At 48.1% G+C, this 12,710-nt stretch overlaps 1 protein-coding gene across 1 annotated transcript; it reads right to left on the bottom strand.

Moving 5' to 3' along the window:
• Positions 1 to 815: 815 nt before the first annotated feature.
• Positions 816 to 11,524, bottom strand: SERPING1 (serpin family G member 1). The gene is made up of 8 exons (XM_016160062.2): positions 11,472 to 11,524; positions 10,894 to 10,968; positions 8,819 to 9,314; positions 7,217 to 7,351; positions 5,525 to 5,728; positions 5,186 to 5,325; positions 2,204 to 2,423; positions 816 to 1,298 (listed from the first exon to the last, which is right to left on the bottom strand). Exons 2-8 carry the CDS (start codon positions 10,942 to 10,944, stop codon positions 1,045 to 1,047), a joined length of 1,500 nt encoding a protein of 499 aa, XP_016015548.2. The 5' UTR covers positions 10,945 to 10,968; positions 11,472 to 11,524; the 3' UTR covers positions 816 to 1,044.
• Between the last annotated feature and the right edge of the window lie 1,186 nt (positions 11,525 to 12,710).

Below are 12,710 nucleotides of genomic sequence, written 5' to 3'. Positions count from 1 at the left end.
CCTCTGCACTTAGCATAGTGCAGACACAAGAGCACTATGTTTGTTGAACAAATAAAATACGAAGAAAAGGCAGGATTTTTAAGATAGAAGAGCAGAGACATGGAACGGCCATGAGCTCAGAGTCACAGAGACGTGCTTTTGAACCCCAGTCCTGCCATTTCCTAACTGCGTGACTCTGAGTGAGACGTAGCCTCTGAGTTGAGAGTTCACCATATAAAGTTGTGAGGATGACTGTCTGTGAAGCTCTTGACTGCTTGTGTGAGTTCCCAATGGTGTTATTACCGTTGTCACAGCCAAATAAGGGAGATAAGAACTCTGATAAATGAATTGCATGAATAGCCTCCAATTAATGACTTTGCCCTGTAACTAGTGCTTTTCAACTCAGACTCCAGGTCTGGCCATGTGACTTGCTTGCTTTGGCTGATGGGAAACTTGATGCAAGCAGAGGTGCAGAGGTGTGAAAAAGATGGCCTGTTCCTGACTCCCTTTTTGGAATTCTGCCACTGCAGGCGAGCCTGCTGGAGGGATGTAGGTGTGGACAACAGCCAAGGTGTCCCACCTGAGGCCACTGTAGGTTAGTCTTCCCCCAACTATCACCCTGTCAACTACTTCAGATGTGTAAGCAAGCCTGAGGAAGATCAACCGGGTCCAGCCCGGATCCGTAAAACCATTTTGCCAACCTGAGGCTTAGGTGAAACCAGCGATTCTTGTTCGAAGCCACTAGTTTGGAGAGCTTATTACAAGGCAATATCTGGCTGATGTGGGGACATGGTAGTGCTTGCCCTTTAAAACCGAAAGGCAAATGAAAGAGAAAGTCATGGTCTGCCAGGTTTTATTTGTAGTTTAGTGAATTCAGACCAGGGAAAGCTGCATAAAGTGATTTGGTGAGGGAAGGGATGCTAGAAGCAGGTCCCTTTGCCAGAACCCAAGGGAGCCCTCCAGGTGAAGGTCAGAAGACGCCAGAGGTGGGAGGTGGCTGGAGGCAAGTCCAGGCGGGTGGCGGCAGGGCTGTCACTGGGAGAGCTGAGGCCTGAGGGGTAGGTCTTAGGCCGTGGGGTCATACACCCGCCCCATGAAGACAGGGAACTTGTGCTGCTGGTCCCAGAGCAAGAAGAGGAAAGGCTGCTGCACTTCGAAGAGCAACAGCGTACGGGCCACAGAGATGGCCGAGGCCGCCGCCGCCTCCACCCCCGTCTCCGTCAGCTCCAGCGTTGTCTGGTGCTGCATCGCAGACACCTGAAGATCCTGCTCCTCTGTCAGCCCGCACAGGTTGAGGTCGTAAGAAAAGTCAAAGAATTCTAGGGCATGACCAGAGAAAAACAATGAGTCCAAGACTGAATTTTCTCCCAATTAGCTCCTGAATTTTCTCCCAATACTCTCTTCTTCCTCCCTCTTGCTTATCAAAAAAAAAAATACATCGCATCTTCTGGTCCAGTTCATGGGATGCTCTGTCAGGGGGCCCATCGTCATTCCAGCCACCACTTTCTCTCAGCTGCTGAGAGGCCTTGCCCCCACCCCGCCCCAAAACCCTGAAAAATAATGTCACTGCTTCCTTGTCAACCAAAAACGTGGAAGTGAGGTATTATATCAGAGAGAGGGCCCATGTTACCAAATGAGGTCACAGGCAAGGGTGTGATGTCACACACTAGCAACCAGGATCATCTATTAGGAGGTCAAGTTTTTTAATGGAAAATAAAGTGATATATCTGGACATGAGGTCAAAGATCAGGAAGCGAGGCTAAAGGTCAGGGAACGGAGTTTCTGGAGCCTCTCCTAAATTCAGCAGCCTCCAGACCCTCTTGCCCAGATCACTTCTCACATATTCCATGGGGTGGTTGAGTGTTATGAAACGTCTGGGGGAGCAGCAGCATCCAAGGCCCACCTTAGTCACCTGTCCCAGTGTCTCTGTCACAATGATCCATAGTGGAAACAGTCAAGAGACCTGGAGACCTAGATTGAGGTTCTGGCTCACTTCTAACTAGCTCAAAGGACCTTGGTTAAGTCATGTGAACCTTCTGAGCCACTTCCTTAACGATCGAATGGGATAAAAGCACCTGCCCTTCTAACTTAAAGGATTGAGGGACAACCTGAAATTATGAAAGTAAAAAATACTCTAGAGTGCTAACTGCATTTTAGGGACCCTCCCCCCACCCACTTTTCTCCTCGGATGGTCTGGAAGCAACCCCGAGCTGCTGGGGCTCACCCAGTTTCTCCATGACTGCCAGCATGTCCTGGTTGGACTTCACTTTGATGCGGGGCATCATCAGAAAAGTGGGCTGGAACTTGGCCATCTCCAGCTTCCTCATGATGGCCTTGAAGACATATGGGGTGAGAGCCTGCTCCATGTCTTCGAGACGGTGTTTTATGCTCTGGGGCACCAAGATCACCAAGCTCAGGTTGTTGGAGAGCTGCAGCTGCCCCACCTGGAGAACAAGAAGTGAACCTTATCAGTCTTCCTAGCTGTTGGGTCCCAAGGCTGATCTTCAGCCTGCTGCTGCAGTCTGTACGACTTCATCAAGCAGCAGACAGGCCTAGGCTCCCAGGCTTTGCCACGAAACGGGGATGCCAGCTAGGGGAATAGTGCTGGTCTGACTCTGCGCTGGTGATATGCAGGAGGACGAGCACACGTTTCTGATCACGTGGGCCAAGGATCACACCCCAACTCTGCTACTGACGAGCTATGTAACACAGGCAAGTGACGCGATGTCTCTGAATTCTGTTCCCTTCCTCTCCAGTGCGTCGTGCATAAAAAATATAACGTGCATAAGATATCACCAGTTACCAGGTCGGTCCTTTTAAAGACTTATGGCTCCTCGCTGCCTATGAGACTAAGTATAAATCTCTTAGTGTGGCATTCAAGATTGTGTACAAGCTGATTCCAGCTTACCTTTCCAGTTGGCCATTAGGAAGACTTTCACTGACGGCCAGACAAAAGTGAGAACTGCAGGACCCTTGGGTCTAATGTAGGGGTTCTCAACCAAGGGTGAATTTGGCCCCCCATGGACATTTGGCAATATCTGAAGACACTTCGGTTGCCACATTTGAGTGCGACAGGAGAGGAGGCTCATGGTGCTACTGGTGGGTAGAAGTCAGGGATGATGCTAAATCCTACAATGTCCAGGACAGTTTCCCATGACAAAGGATTATCCAACTCGAAATATCAACAGTGCCAAGGCTGAGAAACCTTAGACAATACAGGGTGTACTCATCTGGGCAGTCTGTATTCTTCAAACCTTGCATATGGACCTCTAATCTCTAGCCAGGAAGTACCATATATGGTCTTGGATTTCTAAGGCAGTAACCTTGGCATTCCTGAGTTGATAAATCTAATCCCCTTAGTTGGGTAAATATTCAAGTCCCAGGAAGACTTAGAATTAAGTATAAGAAGGACAAAGTGAACCACTTCTGTAATATTAACACCAGGTGATAAATTCAGGATAATCTGTTTATTATTTAAAATAGTGTTCATAGTTTTAAAGAGACTCAGACATGCTAGTTTTATGCTTTTAAGCAAAAAGGGGTAGCATAATTCCACTAACTTTGAGGATGATGTTGAGATGTTAAGTGAAAGTTGATTTATTCTTCAAATTTAATTTTCAGTTTACAATTAGGCTATAGGTGCTAGGAAGATATGGCAAAGCAGGACTGTAATTCTGCCCTGTCAAGTGTATGACATCCTTAAAAAAATCAAGTATATTAAATTTATAAAGTATACACATAAACTCGAAATGCTTTGGGGAATGTTAATTAACCATATTTGTAAATTAAACAAATGGTTTCAAGTTTAATCGGTTCAAAGCGGCTTAGAGAATAAACAAAATTGCGTTTAAATAAAATTATAATGTAGTAAATTTGCTTAAAATTAAAAAGCTTAAGTATGATTTTGATTTTGAACTTATAACATTAAAACATTAAATCAACTATCCATTTAAAATCCAAGGAACTGTATTTCAGGCAGAAAACTCCTGTTCCTTTGGCATAAAAAAGACCTCACGTTGATACCCTCCCCCTGTATACTATGAGTGAGAGCAATGGCTGGACCATGCCATATATATTTACTTTTCTCGGCCTTATACATATGCTATTCTGGTTTTGTTAAATAGTTATGAATGGTCAAAGTCATTGAATAGGGCTGGATGACTGGGTGGAAACGTGCATGAATGGTCAAAAGTAACCTCCTTCATGAAGTCTTTCCAGCCACTCATGTTAGCACTGAATTCATTCATTTATTCAGCAAACATATAATGAACACTTCTTCTATGTGGCATTGTCTAGGCATTGGGGACATTGTAGTATAAACGAGACAGATAAGGTTGCTCTATTCCCAAGTAGAGAGATAATATCTCAGGGAGACAGAGAATATTGTAATCAAATAAGCAAATAACATCATTTCAGATAGCGATAAATACCACAAATACAATAAAATGGGATGATGTTACAAGGTGAGGAGGGGGTTACTTTAAGGAGGGGGAAGCCCCCTCCACCAAAGTGACCTCTGAGCTGACGCCTGGAAGAAGAGAAGTAACAAGTTATGTGAAAACCTGAGTGAAGAATGCTACAGGCAGAGGGAAAGCTAGGGACACCTCCCAAAGTGGAAACGAACCTGGCATGTCAGCCTGGAACTAAGTCCCTGGGTGTCTCCCATTGTTTCCTATCTCATAGGTCTGTGTCTTGCTGACCTAACAAGGCAGAAATAGCTGACGTAAGACAGTTTACTAACTAGAATCCTCTGGGCTCCCGATTTTGTCTTCCCTCCCCGCCCATCTGCTGAAATTACACAGTTCAATTTCTGCTGAGAAACTTAAGCCATTTAAGACATGCACACGCACATGCTTACCACGTGCAGGCACACCCAAATATACCTATACACGTGTACACAAACATATGCATGCTGCACATGCATGCACACATCAGATGCACTGCACAGAAACGTGACTCACTTTTTGCTACTCAGTGCAGTAGAGATGAATGAAGAAACTTTAGAATCCTGCTTTCCAGCCTAACATAAACAATGCCTGCCTCGGCCAAGGCTGGAGAGGGGGGAAGGAGAAAAGACAGGGTGGAAAAACAGAGGGAAAGAGTAGAAATGATGAATTAGTAAGGGTACACCCCAAACTGAGACCAGAAACAAAATCAGGATACACAAGAGGCTCTGAAACAAGAGTGGGAAGAGGCCAGAACCTACCTTGGCTTTCAAAGTCGCGTCAGTGAACTGGGCCACTGGGTACTTTTTGCTTATCATCATGGGCACTTTTAAATCAGAGCGCTTGTGGTAAAAGGTCTCCTTCTTAGTTTTTTTTGGATCAAATGTTACCTTCCATTTGGCTGGAGGAAAGAGAGGGGGGTAGGGTTAGTTAGTCCAGTGCAGGTAGGGGAAAGGATGAAAAGCTAAAATCCCTGATTGCAAGGGGTGGGGCAGGTACAACGGGATCCAGCTGTGGAGCTTGGGCTTGGGTGGGCTTTGGAGCCAGCAGAGGAGGAAGGACTCAGGATGGGCAGGTGACCTGGTCCAGGGCCCCCTTACCATTAAGGTAGATCGTGTTGAGGAGGATGAGGCGGGTATCAGAGGGCAGGCTGTCTAGAATCTGGCTAATCTTTTGGTTGGTCTTCTCTGCCACCCATGCGTTGACGAGCTCCAAGTTGGCATTGCTGTCATTTCCCAGGACTTGGGGGATGCTGCCATATAAGCTCCTAGAGGCACTCACAAAGGCATCCTTTATGGTCAGGTCTGGGGAGCAGAGGGTGGGCAGGTCAAAAAAGGAGGCGAGAGTCCCCTGAACACCTTCTCCCCTTCACTCTTTGTGCTCACTCAACGCAGCATGTTGGAGTAGGGGTCCAGCCTACTCCTCTTATAATGAGGGCCAAAGCCAGCAAACCCTGAATTTGGAGCAGAATTCATCCTAGGACCTTGCTGCCTCTGCTTGCCATGTGACCATGGCTCGGCAAGATAACTCTTTGAGATCTGAACTTCCGTTAGCCTGTAGTTTTTTTGTTCCTTAATTCAAGGGGGAACAGTTTGCTTCCTGGTCTCCGGGAAAGTTTGTAACAAGACTTCCTGGCTTTTGCTCTCCAAAGCCCATGTCCACGGAGGAAAATAGTGTTTGAAAGAGAAACATTTCCTGGACTAAACAACTAATATTGAATACAGTTGTATTTTCCACCAACCTAGCAAGACAGAAGATAAAGCTGATTTATAGCAAGTAAGTAAATGCGACATTACTTGAACACCTCTGAGCCATATTTTCCCATTTCTAAAAAGAGGGTTTTGGTGGTAAACACACAATAGAATATGCAGATGTCAAATTAAAATGTACACCTGAAAATTACATAATTACGTTAACCAATTTTACTCCAATAAACTTAATTTAAAAAAAGAGGATTTTTTTTTTTAGCCAATATAATCTTAGGTGAGTTTTCTTTCTTGCTTTCTCTTTGCTTTTCTATATGTTTCTCAGTTTCTAAAAAGAATGAGTATTACTTCTATAAGTTAAAAAAAAGGACAGAAAAAAATTTTTCCTTTATTTAAAGAGGGGGTCAGACGAGATCTATAGTTTTCAAATCTTATTAAACAGCAGAACTGTGTTTTCAAATAAAGTCATATCTGAAGCACACAATATAAAAGGGCTCTGGTTGAGGCTGCTGTGACTTCCGAGCCCATGTGGCTCCATCTCTCGCTCATAGGAAGTGGTACCCCACCCCTACTCAGCCACCCTGATCCCCCAACTCCCATCATGACTCCCAAAGCAGCTCTGCAGAACACTGGGGCTCTGGGGAACAAAATTTGAAATCAATTATATTAGATCCTTTTGTTCTTATTACCTACTTAATAATCTAACACATGTAAATGATAAAAAAATTGATATAATACAAAAAAAGTACAAAGACTAGGAACCCCAAGATTCCCCTGACTCGTGTTAGCTAACATCTGTTTGTTTGTTTGTTTGCTTCTATAAGCTATCTAGCCCTATCTGTTCAGGGACTCTTATTCTAAACAGAGTTGATGAATGCAAATGATTTGCCCAAACTCTCCCCAGGGGGAACTACCCAGTTCCTGGAGCCACCCCATAAGTCTGCTGAGGCCCTCACCTGCTCTGAAGCCCATCTGAGATGTTCCAGCTCTAACATTCCCTCTGTCCTCTTTCCTCAGTACTGGGTCCCCTTCAGAATCCCCTCAGGACCCTGCTCAGCAGCTGTCACCCTTCCTCGGGGCACTTACCTGGGCTGTGGAAGATCTGTGAGGCTGAGGTGAAGCCTTTGGATGTGAAGGCCTGCAGGGCCTGGTGGACGCAGGCAAAGTCCGTAGGGTAGGAGAGGGTGGTCTCCAGGTTTGTCTTGGTGCTGTTCCCAGCCCCTAAACAAAGAGTGGAGATGAGGGCCACCTACAGGAGGTGTGGGGACCCACCATTCAAAACCACTTTTGAAGGCCCAGGCTGGAATGGGGGGTTGTTGCTTGCTGTGGTAGGGATGACGCATCACCACAGCTGGACGCATGGTTTCGCAAGACAACATGTATATCAGAAAGAGAGGGGTAGGGAATTATAAATAATCAGTTAAGTTTTTCTAGAGCTTTGAATATTCTCTCCCATTTTCCTACCTAATTTTTATTCCACTCATCATTCAAAGACTGGTCAATCACTGCCTGTTCGACATACTATTATTTAGTTGGTTTGAGTTTACTAAATGTTCATCCTATAGGCAGAAACACTAGATCACTATTAAGAGCAGACATCGGACAGAGCATCATAAGTGAGGATGGATCTTCAATACTTCAGTTATTCATTATTAAATATGTATTGTGCATATCTTTGTGTAGCAATAGATAAAATTTATTGAGTACTTACTTGGTTCCAGGCATTAAAGTGTTTCTCTCCTATTATGTCATTGAGTCACAATAACCCTTCTCCATAAGGACAATTACTATCCCCGCTGTGCAGATGAGAAACGGGTTTTAAGAGATTAAGTAGCCTACTTAGTGGAGGATGGAGACAGGATTCAATCGGCATCTTCTGGGCAATAAGGAAATTAACTGAAACCAACCAACTGAAATGTGCCCCCCCAGAGGACATTTGGAAATGTCTGAAGACACTTTGGTTGTCATAATGTGGGAGGTATGGGGGGTAGGGAGGTGCTACTAGGATGTAGTGGGTAGAGGCTAAGGATATTAGGATTCTGGGACTCCAGAGGGAAGGTTCTCATATGTTCATTGTATTATCTCTAGTAGCCTTCCTGGAATTTCTCCCTTAGAGTGATGGCTCTGTCTCCACCGCTTGTAGCAATTTGTTTGTGCCATTTCTAGGGTAATTACCCTTTGAGACTTGACACTGATCCCTCAGGAGGTCACAGGAAGTAACATCCTTTGACCTCCCACCAAGCCAGGCATTGGGCTACTATCAGCTTAATTTTCTGATGTAAATACGACCATCTCCATTTTACACGTGAAGACTCGGCCTCAGAGAAGTTAAGCGACCTGCCCGAGGTCACACAGCAAGGAAGCAGCATTATCGCAAGGCTTCTCTACACCTATCTCTTTGGTTTCATCTCTTTTATCACCTTACCTTGAACCATGGTTGGTGGCTGGCACCTTGTTTTATATGTTCTTGTCTGGTCCGTAGGGATTTATAAGTAATAGTACCTATTAAGTCATCGTTAAATGAATGTTCAAGAATACAAAGATTATGCATCTCCCACCCCCCCAAGAAATAACGTGGCCCATTTTCACAGCTTCCTCACTGAGGCACAGCTGTGTAGGTGTCTGAGCTGGGGACCCTCACGGGAGGGCCCAACATATAACCTGGAAAGAATTCGGTCAGGTTCTTACCAAGCAGGACCTGCGTGAGCAGGCTGGCGATGCTGAAAGGGGAGAAGGCCATGTTGGTCTCGACCTGCTTCACTGCCGAGAAGGCATGGTAGAGCTTCACGGAGAAATCTACCAAAGCCTCCCCTAACAAGGTCTCTGCTGAACGACCCTTCGACTCAGGGCAGAAAGCGACAGGCTCCGGGCACAGGGGCCCAGTAGTGGGTGTGGTGGTTGGCTGGATAGGCTGCGTGGTGGTACTGGTTCTTAGGATGGTTGAGTTGGTTGAGTTGGAAGAGCCCACAGTAGTGGGTGCAGTGGTTGGTTGGATAGGCTGCGTGGTGGTATTGGCTCTTAGGATGGCTGAGTTGGTTGTCGGCATGGCGGAAGAGCCCACGGTGTATTGAGTGGGTAGGTTCTCGGAGATCTCTTCCTCTGAGATGTTTTCTTTGATTTCTCCTGGGAGGGTCTTTGGGTCTTTGGTGTTGCGGCTGATGCCATTCAGACTTGAGGTTCTATCCTGCGGTTCAAGAAACTCATTCTCATTTCTCTCTGAGGCACAGTTCCCTCAAACACTCAAGGCAAGAGAAGGTAGGATATGGGCAATGTCCTGTACCTGAAAAATACTTCCTGAAAAAGCCTGGTGGGTGAGGCGCCTGCCCTGGAGCCACCACCGCTAATTCTTTGGTGGGGTGGGGGGAGCACAAAGCAGGAGCGAGGTGGGTGGGGGCAGGGGTGGTCTCCACAGAAGATGAAGACCAGGCAGGGCCTCTGACAGTGCTGAGCAGTTACTGCTATAGAGGAAGTAGTTTCCCAAATTTTGGAGCTAAAGTGTCCACAGCCATTTACCTATGTTCCTGCGATTTTTAAAAAACACCTGCCTGTCCTGGCTCACCTGCCTAGTCAGTCCAGTCATTTGAAATTGTGGTCTTTGCCTTAGAACAGTGCCTTTTCAGATTGTGGGTTGCAACCATTAGTGGGTATTGAAAATAACCAGCATTCTGGAAGGAAGGAAGGAAGGAAGGAAGGAAGGAAGGAAGGAAGGAAGGAAGGAAGGAAGGAGGGAGGGAGGGAGGGAGGGAGGGAGGGAGGGAGGGAAGGAAGGAAGGAAGGAAGGAAGGAGGAAGGAAGGAAGGAAGGAAGGAAGGAAGAGGGGATGGAAAGAGAAGGGGGAAGGAAGAAATAGTATAGATCAGTGGCTTTCAATCAGAGACAATTTTGGCCCCCAGAGGACCCGTGGCAAAATCTGCAGGCATTTTTGATTGTCATAAAGGAGGTATGGAGGGAGGGCAGAGAGGCTACTGGCATTTGGCAGGGAGAGGCTTGGGATACTGCGAAACATCCCACGATGCACAGGACAGCCCCTCACAATGAGGAATTATCCAGCCCCAAATGTTAGCAGTTCCCGGTTGAGAAACCATGTATTAATCCCATTTCACTGATCAAAGAAACTGATGCTGCAACATAAGTAACTGGCCCAAGGGCTCACAGAAGCCAAAAGAAAAACTGAGGCAAACCTCTGTCTGATTCCAGGTCCCTGCTCATCACCTGCTAAATCTCAAAAGGCACAGACTGCCAACTTCCACACACGTGAACACGCTGCGAAAGCAAGCACCCACCTGCCTCTGGGCTCAGCCCTTACCCACGACCCACGACCTCCCAGACCTCTCACTGGATTACTCCCCGCTTAGGCCCAGGTGTGTCTGCGGCCGCCGCTCCTGGGGTTTTCACGTGCTCCAGCCCCTCAGGGGAGTGTGCGTTTCAGCAGGCAAACCCCCTGCTCCCGCAGCTCAGCCTCCGCAACAACCCCTCGCTTTTATATCACAAAATACTGGCCATCTCCTTTACTCTCCGCTTTGTCAATCAGGGCGGGTAGGCTGGGAGAAGTGACTTGCTCAAGGCCACCAAGGCTGGTGCACAGCGGGCCCGAATTCGAACCTGCGTCACTCTGGGTCTCCGCTCTTCGCTCTTTTCACGCTTTCTACCAATGACGCTGCAAGGGTCACACTGGCTGATCCCAAGAGGCGCGCTCCTCATTCTCCAGGGCCTGAAGGGTTAATCCTCAGCCCCCTCCCCCATTCCACGAAGGGGCCACTCACCCCAGCCAGCAGCAGCAGCAGGAGGGTCAGCGGGGTCAGCCTGGAGGCCATCTGGGCGGCGACGTCAGCCCAGACCTGCAGAGCCAGTCGGCCTTCAGGGCCAGCTCTGAGCCCCGGGGCCCTGAGACCCCACCCTGGGGCCCGCCCCCATTCCATTCCAGGTCCTAGCCCCTCTCCGCGAAAGCCCTCCTCCCGGGCTCGGGGCCACCTCCTTCCCGGCTCCTCCCTCTGTTTTGTTTTCCCCAAAACGCTCCTTTTTCCCGGCACCGGCTGGCCCGGCCTTTCCCCGGACCCTCGTCGGGGTGTCTGTCCATCTGTTCCATTCCGGGGGTTCTGCTCTAGCCAAACAATGAGGCCAGAGGCTTGGGGAGGAGGGGACGTCCAGAGGGGCGGGGGGCGACAGCCCCAAGAGGGGAACAGAGAGGGGGAGAGAGGGGGGGAGGGGAGGGGGAAGGCAGAAGTCTCGAGTGGAAGCCTGCAGGCAGCAGAGATAAAAGGGGAGGGGAAACTGGGGGAGGGAAAGAGAGATGAGGAGGACCCCCGCCCCCGGACCCCCTCTCCCCTCCCAAGAAGCAAACCTGCTCCCAGTCCTCGTCGCTGGGCAGTTTCAGTGCAGACTGAGTGGACAGTCCCACGGGGTCAGGGAGGGTGGGGTGTGTGTGTGTTGTGGGGGTAGGTCTTCTCTATTGGTTGGCCCAGAACACTGGCCAGTTACAAATTAAGGATGATTGATCGCTGGTGTGAGTTCCCGTAAACCAGATGGGACTAGACCCCTTGATGGAGCTTTGTGGGGGCCGAACCAGGGACTTAGCCCAAAGCCCTCTGGGAGCCGGAGGGTGGGGAATCTTGGGCGCAGCTCTCGGCTTTGCGCAACGAAGCTTCCCCCACCTTCTTCTCGGGTCCTGATACAAAACCGCACAGACACAAACTGTGCTCCACGGTTCGCAAGCAACCAGCTGTTGCTCATCTCGGCTGATCTTCCGAGGCGCCCTTTCGAAACAGACCCGGCTGTGCCGGTTTGATAGTTAAGAAACAGAGCCTTGGACCACTGATGGTCTGGCCCATGACCACTCTCACTGGAGACAGGTCTGGACCGACCTGCATCTCCCAAGGTCCCGGCCCCGCTCCTGCCCTCCCCTGGGCTCGGCGGTGAGGGGTGAGGCTGCCGTTTCTCCTCTGGGTGACCTGGAATCAATGATTCTTCCTTTGTAATACAAACAAGGAGTCCGAGGCACCCAGTACAGCAAGCATTAGCTTTAAGTAAAAAAAAAGAAAGGAAGAGAAAAAAAGCAAAAAAGCGGAAAGCTGGGGGTGTCTGTGTTGGTGGGGAACAGTAGCCGTGTCCTGGGAACCAACAGACCAGGCTATGTGACTCCGGCAAGAGCTGCCAGATAAAATACAGGAAGCCCCGTTAAATTTGAATTTCGGATAAACAAACACAGTTTTCTGAAGTATGTTCCATGCACTATTGGGACATACTTATACGGGAAAAATTTTTTTGTTATTTCTCTGAAATACACATTTAAGGGGGCATTCTGTATCTTATTTACTAAATCCGGCAACCATACCTCCTTTAAAAACAAGGTGGCCTCCAATGACCTAATCCAGATCTAATGTTTGATGATTGTCTCGCTGCTGGGCTTGTCCTATTTGGGACATTAAAGGAAGTTATTGGATGCCAGCTCCAGAACTACTACTCTAGGGGACTGACCAAGGGCAGAAACGAGAGGATGTTTGTGTGTCTCTTTGGGGGTCCTTGGAAAAGACCCCTAAAGACTCTGTTCCTGCTTTGCCAGTGCTTCATTCATTCCCTGTGG

The sequence above is a fragment of the Rousettus aegyptiacus genome, unplaced genomic scaffold (assembly GCF_014176215.1).
Source record: "Rousettus aegyptiacus isolate mRouAeg1 unplaced genomic scaffold, mRouAeg1.p scaffold_m13_p_5, whole genome shotgun sequence".
NCBI lineage: Eukaryota > Metazoa > Chordata > Mammalia > Chiroptera > Pteropodidae > Rousettus > Rousettus aegyptiacus.
The sequence above is the reverse complement of the archived record's forward strand: the minus strand, read 5'-3'. Positions and strand labels throughout refer to the sequence as shown.